At 38.4% G+C, this 12,137-nt stretch overlaps 1 protein-coding gene across 3 annotated transcripts in view; it reads left to right on the top strand.

The window, feature by feature from the left end:
- TTC3 (tetratricopeptide repeat domain 3) overlaps positions 1-12,137 on the top strand; it is a 71,262-nt gene that overhangs the window by 35,074 nt on the left and 24,051 nt on the right. For all 3 annotated transcript variants that reach the window (XM_064471557.1, XM_064471574.1, XM_064471566.1), the window contains exons 17-25: positions 1,246-1,312; positions 3,438-3,575; positions 4,540-4,620; positions 5,334-5,446; positions 7,677-7,803; positions 9,378-9,500; positions 9,679-9,780; positions 10,404-10,496; positions 11,217-11,281. In XM_064471557.1, the coding sequence (XP_064327627.1) occupies positions 1,246-1,312; positions 3,438-3,575; positions 4,540-4,620; positions 5,334-5,446; positions 7,677-7,803; positions 9,378-9,500; positions 9,679-9,780; positions 10,404-10,496; positions 11,217-11,281 (909 nt within the window). The remainder of the gene's footprint in view (positions 1-1,245; positions 1,313-3,437; positions 3,576-4,539; positions 4,621-5,333; positions 5,447-7,676; positions 7,804-9,377; positions 9,501-9,678; positions 9,781-10,403; positions 10,497-11,216; positions 11,282-12,137) is intronic.

The following is a 12,137-nucleotide window of genomic DNA, read 5'->3' on the forward strand; positions in this document are numbered from 1 at the left end:
TTATATTGAAATAGAAAAGTTTCCATTAAGTAATAGTTTTTAAAGGCCGATTTTTTTCATGTAGAAGAGTCCCAGCCTTTAGGGAACTGGGGAGCTGGACCTGATTATCCCCAGTTCTAATCAAAGTATGACAACAAAGCCTACCATCTTTTAATCTATATTTATTACAGTACGATCCTTTTGTTTTCCCATAACTCCTTTTGAATACCACTGTAGCTAGGACAGTTGAAACTTCATTACAGGAGAGATCATTTGTTGTTTAACTGGGTTGCCACTGACTTCTTTCTCCTTTCACTTTAAGGGAGGGAAAAACATTAGAATCCCTATGAGAACAAATCCTTTAAAGTCACTGAACCATCTGCAAAACTGCGTCTCTCACAGGGAATTTTATTAGGCCTACAAAAAAATACAGTATTTCTCAGTGAAATGGGATGCATGGTCAGTCACAATCTTATTTCCATTTCTGTAATTAGCAAGTCGCTTGGCTTCCAAAAATCTATGGAATCCTCTGACATGGTAAAGAATTTTATCTCAGATGATGAGTGTTTGACGCCTTTGAATGTGGGCCGGAACTGAATATATGTTAGCAACAGGCAATATAGTGACATTAAGGATTGAATATCAATCTTAGCATTGAGGATTTAGTTTAGAATGTCAAGCAATAACTTGCCTCTTCATTAGACTGCGTCTGTTCTCTAGTTGTGCATGGCGTTTCTGCTGCAGTAGTGGAAAGGAAGAGCTGGGAAGAACAAATTTGTTACGCTCTCCTCTGCTCTCCCTGACCCCACCATGCATAGCTGCTACACGTATTTGATTTTTAAGTTGTGGTTGTGCTAGGATAGGAAGAATAGAGAAGGGGAAAGGGACGTAAGCACCTTCTTATACTGCTGCCTTTGGTATAGGGAAGTTCTCTAGTCACCTATCGCACCCCTTCATAAGATCAACTCAGCCAAGAATAAGGTGGAGAAGATAAAAGAAAACAAATAAAATGATGAAGGCTCCTACTTCCCTGAAGCCCTAGTGATTCCCAAGCCAGAACTAGATGAACTATATGAATAGTATTATAATTCTTGATAGTGTTTACAGTACTTGTTATGCGATTGTGAAAGTGTGCGATAATAATCTCTAGCATGTAGGCAAATGTGATGTGGGTGATAAAAGCGCAGAAATTTCTGTTTATTGAAAATAAGATTCCATATAAAGTACACGTACAAACTCACGATGCCGTTGTCCTGTTATTTGTAGAGATCGCCTTGATTTGAAGGTAGAGTCTAAAGCCATCCAAGATAAACTCTTCTGTACTGTGCAACAGGTAACTGGGAATTGACTAACATACGACCTTAACTGCAAATGATTTGTCAACTTTTAGTAACACTGTCCAAAATTCTGATTAATTCAAATATTTACCACTTCATGCTTAGTCTGGCTTTTATCAGGAGACAAAGATTATGTGATTATACTGGCTTATACTGACTTGTTGCTGTTAGTCATCTTTTTGCTTCTCCTCCTTTCCCTCCTGTAAGACCTCACATTGGAAACTAGTCTAACAAAACTCAGTGTAGTCATAGAATAACTTAGCTGGAAACATGAGTTAGTAATATAGCTCCCTTGTATCTTAATTTGTAAGAAAAACTACAAAAATCGCTGGGAATCATTTAGGGATTTGTAATACCCTTCCCAAAATTCTGACTAAATACGTTTTCCTGTGTTTGATCCGTACATTTGGAAATAATCAAAGAACATTTTGTTGAATGGCTGTTTAAAATGCTAGAAAATGAATAAATTGAGACTACTTCTCCTCAGGTCTTATCAGTAATGAATGATGAGCATCCCACGGCTCTTGAACAAAATCATGGGGACATGCATGATTAATCATCTCCTCTCTGTTTAGTTTGGGGAAGTAGAAAGTAGAAACCAGAAATCTTCATTCTGATTACCTCATAAGAGACAACTGGATTCAGAGGAAGGTGCAGGGGCTGCCTGCACTTAGACCCCTTAATTCCTTTAAAACACCTATTTTTTGTAAGGCTAATGAATTACTAGTATTGAAAGTAACGTTTTCAGTTGGCTTAATCAGCTTCATATGTCATATAGCTTAATATTAAATTAATATAATTTATTCTGTTCTACAGTTATATGCTCTGACAGCATTACCTTGTATTAATACTTCTAGGATATTAAAATAAGTCTTAATTGCTGCATTTTGGTTTTTTCTGTATCTGTAGTTTTCATTGTCACTGCCGCTTTTATAACTGCCATTAGATCATGGGTATTTTCTTACGTTTATCATTTTTGGTTGGTTGAGAGGATGAAAACAAAGGAAGATCAAAATTCATAGATGCTCAGGAAAATACATTCAGGACATGCATTACACTTAGTATGTCAAAAGCCTAATTCAGTTCACAGGAATACCATTAAATACACCATTAGAATAATGGTAAAAAAAAAAAAGCAATTGGGCAACTGAAAAGTATTATGGTCCATTCTTCCCATTCTTACAATTTCTTCCTGCCCACAACCCTGCATTCAGAATCCCAGGCTTAAATTTTAATGTACCAGGGTAGAGGAAAGGCAGTTAATGAAAAGCTTGTAAAGCAGGATTACTTCACACTGAAGATTAATTCATACTGAGATGAGGTAGTGGCCTAAAATATACAGGTGAACTTCCTTGTTCTTTGTTTGTTGCTTGTGATTGCAGGAGTAGGCGGTGGAGCAGCTTTTTTCAAGTAATTGAAGTAATTCTACCCTGGCACAATGACTGACTTCTCAAAGCTAGTTTTATTTTAGCGTTTTAACAGATCAAGAGAATAGAAGTTCCTAATTCTGCAACTACTTGCCTTGATTTTCAGTCTCACTGCTGGAAATTCCTGCAGCCTTTAGGAAGTATCTGTAGTGAAAGGCTAATAATATAATGCAATCCAAAACCTTCTAGCATTAACTATTAACCTAGATGGCGAGAAAGTGTAGGCAAAATCAAATAGTTCTCAGGTTTTTCAAAGGTGTTTGTACACCAGCTGGAGTGTGCAAGTCGGGAAAAGCATGTCTAGCCTTTTTGTTTGTTTGTTGTTTTTTTTTTGTTTTTTTTTTTTGTACTTGTAAGAAAGATTAAAATGATGCTTGAACTAAACTTCAAACTTTCTGGAGAGAAGGATCTACGCTTAGAACAAAAACTAGATTTTTAAGATATTAGCAGCCATGGGTCCATGACAATCTTAAGTTTTTAGAAGTTGAATTTAAAGCAGACTTTTATAAAAATGTACCTGATTTGCTGCTTTAAAAGTGAAATTGTGATAAAACTGTAGGAAGTACAGAATTTTAACAGTTGTCTGTTAGATAAGTATTTTAGCAAATAGCTTGCTTGCTTTAAAAAAAAGAAAGAGGGGGTGGAGGAAGAGGGCGGTTTTCTTTTGGTCTTACTGTTTTCCTAAATATTTTAGGTGGATTTTACTATGTTGCCAGAAGCAGTTAAGTCCCTTGTTCATGATGGTTACACAGCCTTGATGGACCAGCGGTGTCACAGTGCTGAACAAGCCTTTTCACAATTGTTAAGCATGCTAAAACCTTCAGAATTAAAGGTAAACTGAGAGGAATAACTTACTTTATTAGAGTAATTGAAGTGTATGCTTTCAATATCATGTTTCATTCTTTTCTTCCACCAAAACAATAATTATTATTGGGTTGTTGCCTGTGATATTGACTACAGTGCCAGGTGTTTCACTGATATATATGCCAAGGACCTTACAAATGAGAACAGGACAGTAGCATAGGATGTATTTTTTGTAATGTTCAGCATATACATGCACTTCTAAATGCAATCTAAAAAACATTTACCAAAATAATATTCCTATAAGAATAAGATATTCTTATAAAATATCTTATTTGATAAGAAACTACTGTCCATTGGCAGCTTAACCTTTACTCATAATAATGTAAGGTAAAAAGAATTTATATTCTTCAGGTTAGATGACCCTTGATGGCAAATACTGTGAAATTCTGTGTATATGTATCTGTCCAATCAGCCACTGGCCCATTTGCCATCCTAGATCTCCTTAAATTATTGTACTGTAGTATTAAGTTTTGTGTGACAATGTGTATTACATGTGTTGCACATTTTAGTAAAGTCTGTTGCAATGCCAACAAAAAGTCTGTCCAAGCAATAATGCACCAATCCATCTGGAATTGTGACCTAGTTTATTAGGAAGAAAAAGTTCTGGGTTTTGGTTTGGTTCTTTTAAATTTATTTAAAATAAAATCTACTCAATTCTGAACATAAAATATAGCAAAGACACACTACACTACATGAGGTCAACATAGTAAGGGCTGTAGTTATAGCATTTCTATAAGCAGATGTTTCAGGTCCCAAATGACCAGCAGTAATTTTAACATAGACCTGGGTAGAGGCTGTGGTAAGAAAGATGAGAAGAGTGTTTCTTATCTCTGTTGTAGTGAAGATCTTCAATTCGTGGTAGACAGTGATGTTCTAGTTACAAGCAAAGTGTTTTTGTGTGTGTTACTACTATAATTTGTCTCTATTTGCAGCAACTGAATCTTCATATTATTAATTATGTTGTAATCATCTATGGACACGCCACTGCTCTTCTTGGAATAGGACAGCCTGAGGTATGATATTAAGCCACTATATTGATTTTATTAAAAATAATAGTTTAGGTAATTGGTCATCCATTTTTGTCTCTTCTTAACAGACATAAAATGAGCGGGGAAGGAAAGCTTTTGTCACATTCTAGAAAATCATACAGTTTAATATGAGACTAGATCTTTAATTGTTTTGGATGAATTAAGCTACCAAATAAAATTTCTTTTTAAGCTTATAGGTGAGATTCTTGAGTGTTAATGAGGTATAGCCAACTATTTTTCTTCTACTTACTTGTAATGTGGTTATGCACTAGCCTTTCCAACACCAACATTCTGCTTCTGTAACAAGAGAAAGATAATGCTTTTGGTTCTAGAAAACACCAAAACAGGCCTGTTGGTTGTTTGGGGTTTTTTTGGTTTGGATTTTTCCCCCCTTGCAGTATCTAAAAATATTCAGTGTCTTACAATGAATTTTAAAATGTCTGGGTGTTTGTAGCTTGGTGATCTCAAAAATTTAATTTCAGCATTTCAGGGGGAGCGTGTGTTTACAGAATAAGTTTCTTTTTTTAAAAAAGGGAAGACTGTGTGTGATGATAAGGTTGCTTAATTTCCTTTACTGTTGATAAGGCTGATGAAGGAATAAGGCATACTGACCCACTCTACTGGAGCAAAAAAAGCAGAGGAAAACAGAAAACCTGCTAGAAAAGTCACATATTTTTTCTCTTAAATTTATTTTGAAGGCATTAACAAAAGCTGAAGTCCAGTTTAAGAAAATAATTGAACAGTACCAGGAAGAACGATTTAGTTGTTTGGCATACTATGGAATTGGAAAAGTATACCTCAGGCAAAACAGGTTGGTATAATACAAAGCTTCAATATTTGATGCAAAAAATATTTTCATTTCAGAAACCATGTGTGGGTGGTTTTTTAATTATTCCTTTTTAATGGCTAAATTCATACATCAGACTGATTTTATTACAACTTTGTTTGTTGTAAGTTTGTTATGGCTAAGGATGCAGTGGAAGCCACCGAAGCAAGCGGGCTCCAGGACACGGGAATATGACCAATTAGCACACCCCTACAAGTGTAGGAGAGCTCACAGGAGAAGGGCAAAACCCACTGATCTCAGGGAAAAATGTATCGTAAAGAAAGCTTAACTTATCTCAACGCCAGGGAGGCTGGAGCATAACCTTGGTTTTAGATAAGGTGGCTGCACAAGTGAGTCATCGGGTTCCCTGAGACAGATAAACAGTAGTGTCTTCCTGAGCTAGCATGGGGAGGAGGAGGGAGTGTATGCTTGGCTCAGCTGAACATAAAGTGCAGAAACTGGATAACTAATAAAACTGAGAGCAAAGGGCTTGAGCTGGCTTCAACCTGCATATTCCTGGCAGTATTTCTTCCCAGTGCCCTGACGGTAAGCATACAGAGACGGGTAATGGGAATCATGTTTGTATTGATTCAATTGTATATTGCAATTGCTGTTATGCTTGTGTTGCTATTTCAGTATATCACTGTATTACTCTAATCAAAATCCCCTGTAATTCCTGTGGTGGGTTGACCTTGGCTGGCTGCCAGGCCCTCACCCAGCTGTACTCCCATTCCCCCTCCTCAGTGGGAGAGGGGGAGAAAATAAGATGAAAAAGCCCAGGGGTTGAGATAGAGAGAAGGAGATCACTTGCTAATTACATTCACAGGCAAAACAGACTCAACTTGAGGAAAAAATAATTTAATTTGTCAGTTAAAATAGAGTTGGATGGTGGAAACAAAGTAAAAATACTAAAATCACCTCCCCCTACTTCCCCTTTATCTCAGGTTCAACTTTACTTCCTCATTACTGGTTCCTCTACGTAATTCTCCCTAGACTGGCACCAGGGGGATGGGGAATGGGGATTGTCACCTATCTGTAATAACAGCTCCTCTCTGCTGTTCCTTTGTCCTCGCACTCTTCCCCTGCTGCAGCATGGGGCCTCTCCACAGTCACAGTTCCTTTGGGGCACATCCATCCACTCTGGCAGGGGCCCTCCATGGCTGCAGTGTGGTTACTTGGTCCAGCAGGGCCCCCTCCACAGGCTACAGGGGACTCTCTGTGCCTGGAGCACCTCCTCCTTCTTGCCTTGGTGCTTGAAGGGCTGTTTCTCACACTTTTTAACTTATTCCTCACAGCTGTGCAGTATGTTTTGCCTTTCTTACCCATGCTTTTGCTGAGGTGCCACCATCTTGCCTGAGGGGCTCAGCGGTGCCCTGTGGTGGGTTCGTTGAAGCCAGCTGGAACTGGCTGAGTCCAGAATGGGGCAGCCCTGGCTTCTCCTCACTGAGGCTGCCCCTGCAACACTGGCCCCCATCCCCCACCCAACCTTGCTACGTAAACCCAATACAATGCTAAATAAATCATATAAGTTTGTTATTATACATTAAGCCCTCCTCATGTGGAACATCTAAAAGCACCTGTTCAGAGTGTTGTATGCTCAGAGGGGATTCCTCCTTCCCACTGCTGCAGCGTAGCCAGGTGCAGTCTGAGATCCAGGAGGTGTCTGCATCCTAGTCCCATGGATGTGGCTGTTGTTTCCATTGGCAGTTTTGACCTGTAGTGAGGCTGCATGTGTGTCCCAAAGAGGTGTGTACACACATAACACAGCTGCCCAATCTATCCCAGGCAGAGCAGCTCCCATGTATAGCACTACCTGAATTCATGTAAAATACAAGGTCAGGTAGCAGTGTTCTGTGCCTCCTCCCTGGCTGGTCAGGGTTGAAGGTCACTAGTGAATATACATGTGCCCTTGCTCTCTAGATCGACAAGTGCACCCACAGTCATGGGTCTCCTGAATAGCAGCACAGGTTCTCAGTCTACCTCATAACCGTCTGGACCCCTTACTCAAGCTGGCTTACTGGCTCACACCTTGAGTCTTTTATACTGAAAAGTCCGTAAACAGATAACTTAATGAACCAGGTGCTTTTTCATTCCACATACCCCTACAGTTACCATTTTTTTCCTTGGATCACAAAATAAATCATGAATGTATTAGAGGCCATGTAGAAGTTAATAATATATGATCTGAACATGCTGTACCTGTTTCAAACTTCAGATTTTCAGATGCGCTTGATCAGTTCATGAAATCACAAACAATGGTTAATCACAAGATTGTACCTGGAGTATTAACTTGGCCCACATCTTCTCAGGTCATTGAAGAGACACGAACAGAGAACCTACAGGTATGTTTAAAAAAAAAAACAAAAACAAAAAAGGGTGTGTGTGTATAAAAATGTGTTCTGTCAAATGGCCTTTCCAAAAAAAAAAAAAAAAAGTCATCCTCTTCCCTGCCTCCCCATTGTCAGGGCCAAAGAAAGATGGGGGTTGAAGGGGAGGTTTCAGCCTGAAGCAGCCAGTGCAACCACTGCTGCTCGTTGTAGAGAGTGTTGCCAGCCCCAAGGCCTGGTTGTTGTAGAGCAGAACTCTTCTTGTGGTGACAAATTTCAACACCTGGGAGGCATCCCATTTACAGCACAAGGGCGGGGGCTCTGTGTCAGTCTCTGTGCTTGGGTAGTTCTATGAAATACCATGATTCTAAGCTGCTCCAAGTGTTTCATAATGTGTTAACTTCTTAGTTGCATTTTACCAAACTTCAATGAGATGTGAATCTATACACAACATAATGCTAGAAAGAACCAGATAAAATTTGAATTAGCAAAAATGTGAAGTTGAAAATTTCAGCAGTGATGCTATATTTAAAAATAAGAGAGTTTGACTTTGTAGTTCTTTGTAAAATTCTCCGTTTGACTTGAAAAATCTAGCTTGTGGTTTTGACACCACAAATTGCTTTCTCGCACCAAACACCTTTTTTTCTTTTTAATTACTACTATTAATTACTATTGTTTTTAAACTATAATTGAGTCACTGTTATTTGTGAAGGGTTTCTGGATAAACCAAGTTATGAGAGGCAAGATGCATGAACTTCTCTGCACAGAGGCAGTTTGACACAGAACATGCGAGGTTATTTGGTGTATGAACTTGGCTATACTATACTGACCTGTTTAATTTCTGGTGGCAGCATCAGTACTGTTTCTTCCTAAATAAAAACTGACCTAAAGATTTCTTACAGACCCCCAGCTGGCACCACAGTAGTCTGGCCACAGTAATATATCAGGGTTCTGGGGCTTCTGGAGAGCATAATGCAAATATCTGAAAGGCTGTAACTGGTGGTCTGTTTGTTTCTAATAATATTTTATTAATTTGGGCTCAATGCCAACCCTGTAGGACTTGAACTGACATTACATAAAGCCACGGAAATGTCTTTACCTCAGTTGCTATTCTGGGAAATCTCACTCGCTCCAGTGCAGGGCCAGGTTTGAGCTATCCCTGGGAATGTACTTGGTCCTGTAATGCAGATCCCAGGTGAGGCACTCCTGAAACACTGGGAAACCATGGAAATGAGCAGGCACTCCATTTTTGTTACGTTATCCAAGTAATCTGGCTCATCGTTTTGGCAATGGAAAACTTACTATATTCTGATGTATTTGGTATGGGTCAGCATGTAAAACATTCATCCAAGATAAACCTGTATGCAGGGAAGCTGATAGCGGTTCAAATGAGCTTTTGAATATTTTGCCATAAAAGGACAATCTTCCATAGCTTTCACTAGAAAAGAGTTGTTCTTTTGGTATTAGTCATCTGCTGTTCAAAAAGAGATGTGTGTTTCACTGCAGAGTTGCCTAGAAGTTTGTAAGTAGATAGTGAAACTTTTCCGATTTTCTGTGCATCTTGTCTTATATCCTTTTGTGTTTCTCAGTTGATTTTAAAGAATTGTATTGAGGAATGCAAGTTCCCTCCAGAACCAGATGCAATTTGTCGATATCAGCAATGCCATGGCCACTCCAAAATCCAAATATATTTTACAGACCCAGACTTTAAGGTAAATTTTTAGTTTAAAAGGGTTTGGGAAATAAAACCTCATGTTTACTTGTTTTCTGCCCCCTTTCATATTAAAGAGCTATCTGGAACACACCATCTTATTCTATCTGTTGTTAAGTTGTGCACTGTTTTCTGGGTTTTTTTAAAGACGTTAAATTCATATTCTTTCTCGACATTAGGGTTTTATACGTATTACTTGCTGTCAGCAATGTAGAGTGGAGTTTCATATCAGCTGTTGGAAAAAGTTGAAAACCACAAACTACAGTGATAAAAATGATAAGGTAAGAGCTGTGTCAGCATTTTATTTTTTCTTTTTCTAGTCGAGATTATAGCATTCCTTTGGTTTCTGTTAAGTGCAGTGCTACAGCCTGATGTTTCACCTGTGTGACAATGGCAGGAGGAGAGTCAGGGAAGAGGCATCTCCTGCTAAATTGTCCAACATGCAAGTATGGGTAAAGCTTGCTGTTGCCTACAGAAGAAAGGCCTGTCTGTGTGAAGGCTTACTATGCTTAGCCTGCTTATATTGCACCATTTATGTCTTCCCATATGGAAGTTTTATTCCTTCTACAGTCTTGCTGTTGAAGCAACAGTTCGACATTGAGTATGTCTACAGGAATTTTACAAAATACATTATCGGCAGCCAGTATGAAATGAAGGGAATCCAGGCGGAGTATGAACTCATAAAAGAATATTCTTAAAGTTGACTATTGAATATGAAGTTGGAGGAGGAGGGGCTTTGCTAAAGCTTTGGGAATAACAGGTATATGCCGCAGATCTAGGATCCTTTTGATTTGCAGTCCTTGCCAAGTTAGCTGTTACTTGCTTTTCTCATCAGGTAAGAGTTTAGGACTGTCCTAGCTTTTATTAACTTAAATGTCTTTGTTGTATGTATCTTCTCCTACAGGATTTTCTTCAGGAATTGTGTTTCACTCCTGATTGTACAGGCCTTATTTCAAAAATAGTTATTTTCAGTTCTTCTGGTCTGGTAAAATGTGAAGTAAGTAGATGTTAATATAAATTATGACAATAATCTTTAAAATATTTACTTTGGTAAAGGAGATAAAGGGAAGATGAGAATGTAACTGCAAGCACATAAGTAATATGCTGTCTTAACTACAGAATCTGAGCATTATTTAGGAATATTAATTACCTATTATTTCCTTACCTGTTCTTCTGGTGGAGCAGACATTACCTTATGGTATTGGTTAGAATTGTTGTGGATGGGAACTGGAGCTTCGTTTTATATTTAGCTCATGCGACTTGAAAGGAACTGTTAGTTTAACTCAGAGCTAATCTTGCTAAAAGAAGTAATTGTATTGGAACAGTGCTTTTACCCTGTACAGAGTCACGGGAAGATGGATACTTCTTCCCAGAGCAGCACTGATCTGTGAGAAGAAATAAAAAAAAAAAGAGAGAGAGAGATTGTGAAGTTTGCTTCCTGCCCACTGGTAAAGCAAAACAGCCTCCAGTTCTTCCTGACTTTGTTTTGCCTTTCAACCTGTCTTTTCTGTGGAAAAAGGAGTATTGCTACATACCAAGTCATAGCAGAGGAGATAATTTTACATAGACCTTCATGAGGCTTATATAGGCTGCATTATCTCTCTTGTAGTATTACTTTCACTGCTTTCCAAAGCATCAAATGTTCCTGGGTTTTGAGTACAGCAATGTTGCATTGTAACCCCAAATTTAATTAATATGATGTCACTTACTTTGGTAGTTTGAACAAAAAATCACAAAAACCAAGGAACCACCAAGAGCCTGTATTAAACAGAAATGTTCAAGGTAAGCTCTCTACTGTTTAAAACTAAGTTGAATCAATTTGAGAACCAGTTTTCTCTAGGATTGGTTTTCATGCCTTTAAGAACTGTTAAAATAGCACAAATACTTTGGAAAGCTATTGTTGCCCTTTGCCTCTGATAAACTAAAAAGTCTAATAAAATATGTTATGACCAAATTATAAAAGCATTTAAATTGACTTGTAAAAGAAGATACGGAGCTACAGATCCATAATGTCCACAGGAGGGTGTTAACTTTTATTGCTGAATAAATTATTGGTAGCTCTCTGGTGGTCATACAGTTCTTTAAAGACAACATTTTCTGTTTGGCCACAGGAAACTGTTTTCACATATACGGGATATGAGTTGATGTAAATCTGATTTCCCACACCTCTGTATTGAGGGATATGTTGTCCATTGCACCATTGACTTCATGGCAATTTGAACCAGTAGTTGACTATAAATTGCTGCAGTCATCTTTGAGTCTTTTTACGTGAAACTTAATTTTGTTGTGAAGTCTGTGGGCAGGGAAGTAACACATGGGAAAGAGTGATTTGGAGGCTGTGTGCAGAACTTGAGGACTGTTTCTTTACTTTCGCTGTCTATACACGTCTTTCATTTGTGCCAAGATACTTAACAATTGGAATGCTAAAAGAATGGGTGTCTGCTCTTCCTGATGGATTGAGTGTCTTAATTACACTTGACTTTCACTACATGGGTATCTAGATTAGAATGCCACCTGTATTTTCAGTCTGAGATTGCAAGCATTGTTCTATTCCTTCCCCTTGCTGGAGGGAAGAAACTTGGCAAGATTTTTAGCTGGATGGGAGAGGTATGGCTGCGCGGCTAAGTTGAATGCCACT

The sequence above is a fragment of the Phalacrocorax carbo genome, chromosome 1, assembly GCF_963921805.1.
Source record: "Phalacrocorax carbo chromosome 1, bPhaCar2.1, whole genome shotgun sequence".
Taxonomy (NCBI): domain Eukaryota; kingdom Metazoa; phylum Chordata; class Aves; order Suliformes; family Phalacrocoracidae; genus Phalacrocorax; species Phalacrocorax carbo.